Below are 2,885 nucleotides of genomic sequence, written 5' to 3'. Positions count from 1 at the left end.
AATAATATACAAACACTTCTTTTATCTCTTAAGTTTTAATAAGTTAACATTTCTTATTTAATTTTTAAAATACAAAAGTCAAAAACATAACAACAAAAAAATTAATCACCAAAAAAAAAAAATTTATTAATTATTTTTTTTTTTATAACAAATTTTATTAACCAACATCACAAAAAGTTAATAGCATCATTTATTAAATAATACTCTAACAAAGTTATTAAACATGCAATTAATGAATCAAAATTTCAAACAAAAAAATTAATAACGTCATTTATTAACTAATACTCTAACAAAGTCATTAAATATGCAATTAATGAATCAAAATTTCAAACAGAAAAATTAATAACGTCTTTCAATTATCTAATATCTTATATGTACAAGCAATACATACTTATTTATTATTCGTTCCTAATGCTATTTAAAATATCTCAATAATATCATTTATTGGTTAATCTTTAAAAAAATTTAGATAACCCATATTTGTCATATATATCTTCAGATTCTTTAATACTATAAAGTAAAAATAAAATTACATTTTTGTTTACTGATTTTATTTTTCCAGAACCAAAGTATGTACTTTTTGACTTAATTAATTCTTTATTTAATAAGTGTACCAAACGTTTAAGGACGCTTAACTTTTTTGCATTTTTCCACAATTCTATTAATGATCGATTTATACCAATATCGCTAATATATATTTTGTTAAAAAAACGGTTTCTTTCATAAAGATCCATAAATTTTGGCACTAAATCTCTAGATTTATCCCCTGAGATATGCACAACTGAACTAGTGTGTGACTTCTTACTTTTTGATTTAAGTAATTCTAGAAAATTCGAATATTCACTTAGTTGTTTCTTACACAATAATAAGTGTACAATAGCACCAAATATTCCCTTAATTTCCTTTTCATTAGATAAACTATGAAGTATTTTTACCATTGACCTAATGCTTTCACTGTTGACATCAATATTATATTTAGTTTTTACATATTCTTTAAATGAATCTGAGGATTTTTCTATATCTCCTTTTTCTTGTAAAAATGATTCATATATATTATCCAAAATTGGATTTTCATATTTTCCCCCGTACCATGTTTTCACATTTTCTAACATAGATTCATTTTTAGAACGATCTGTTTCAAGTATATATGCAATGAAACCTATCATCTTTTTAATTCCAGTATTTGGTTCAATATTTATGTTCATAAATAATTCACTAGTTTTTTTTATTAATAATTCATCTAATAGGATATTAGATGAATTAACTAAAGAACTCAAATGTTCAAGATCTATAGTTTCAGAAAAATTTCCAACATCTTTCTTATCCTTGCTAAATAAACGATTAAAAAATTCTAAATTTTTATCATATTTTTTATCCTTAAATAAATGATGATGAAATTCATATAAAAGAGAATCCATTACAATATAAAAATAAGCAAAAGATTCATCTTTTACATTATCTGAATTGTATCTGTATTCATAAAGATATTTTAAAGGGAATATGCCAATAGATTCATCTAAATATAATCTTGCATGCATTTGATAATTCCAAGCATCATCAAGTTTAGGGGAAAATATATTATTCTTTTCACTTAATTCATTAAAGTAATCGAAAGAATTTTCTAAGTCTAAAGTAATATCTTTATTAAAATGTAACCTTTTTAAATATTCATCTCCATCTTTCTTATTAATTAATAAACGTACGTCATTCTCATTAACATGTAGAATCACATTTCCTCTACTGTATGCATATAATTCTGACTTTAATTCAGCAAAATAATTTGGATCCTTAAATATCTTATTTATATGACTTTTTGAATCAGCAAGTGAATCTTTTAAAAAAGCAGACAATTCACTGTTGATACTAATTAAAGTATTATATATATAACTAAGATCATTTTTCTTTCTTTCCAAGATTTTATCATAATCCTTAAGCAATACACTTGTTAAATTTAAAAATGGAATTGTTAAATTATCAAAATTCTTTCCAATCAGTTCCCTTTTCAATACTAGTTCAACATCTGAATTATCTGCCAGTCCCTTCTCTTCGATGCTAGATTCTGCTAAATTTCTTACCCATTGTATTTCCTTATACTTCATAAATTTAAGTTTAAACCTGATAAAATATAAAAAAGAATTATTATAATATTTATTACAAGCACAAAATATTTTTTTCATAAAAATTAAATTCATTAACCCACGTTGGTAATTTTGATTAATTCCATAAAAGTAAACACTTATTACTGTTATGACCTATAAAAAATTAAAAAAATAAAATAAAAAATAATTAATGAAACGCTTTTTTTTTTAACTAATTTGAATATTATTACTGAAAAATAATAGAGTAAAACTGAATGCACTTTCATTTGGAATCTCTTTAATGATCAATTTTTTAGAATATATAAATGTATATGATTATCTGTAATACAATTTCGTATTAAATTTTTTATATTTTTATAATAAGGAAAAAATTTAAAGAAATTTTTTTTCATAAAAAATTGAATAAACTTTACTATAAAAAAAAAAATAAAATAAAATAAAATAAAATAAAGCATACCCTTTCGTTGAATTTAAATATTTCATTATCTTTAAAAATTTATAAATATTTTTTATTCTTTATTTAATTAGCATGCATATTCTGTACATTAAAATCATGACATTCTTTTAATTTTCTTTTATTATTTAAGTGGATTCAATTTTCTTTTGTTATTTTATTTTAACAGATTTTATCTTCTTTTATTATATTTAAATGAAGTTTTCTCTTTTTATTTTTTAATGTATATTTAGTAAAAAAAAAAAAATAATATATTTTTTTTTTTTAACAATAAATGAATGATTTTTTTGCAATGTTTCGTTTTTTGTGTCAATACTTTTTGACTAGACTAT

The 2,885-nt window shown here is 21.0% G+C and overlaps 1 protein-coding gene across 1 annotated transcript; it reads right to left on the bottom strand.

The window, feature by feature from the left end:
• Positions 1–455: 455 nt before the first annotated feature.
• PRELSG_0003600 (fam-f protein) lies at positions 456–2,365 on the bottom strand (the record flags this gene model as incomplete). The annotated part of the gene is made up of 3 exons (XM_028676278.1): positions 456–2,115; positions 2,197–2,252; positions 2,330–2,365. 3 exons carry the CDS (start codon positions 2,363–2,365, stop codon positions 456–458), a joined length of 1,752 nt encoding a protein of 583 aa, XP_028531217.1.
• Positions 2,366–2,885: the final 520 nt, after the last annotated feature.

Source organism: Plasmodium relictum (assembly GCF_900005765.1).
Source record: "Plasmodium relictum strain SGS1 genome assembly, contig: PRELSG_00_v1_45, whole genome shotgun sequence".
Taxonomy (NCBI): Eukaryota; Apicomplexa; class Aconoidasida; order Haemosporida; family Plasmodiidae; genus Plasmodium; species Plasmodium relictum.
The sequence above is the reverse complement of the archived record's forward strand: the minus strand, read 5'-3'. Positions and strand labels throughout refer to the sequence as shown.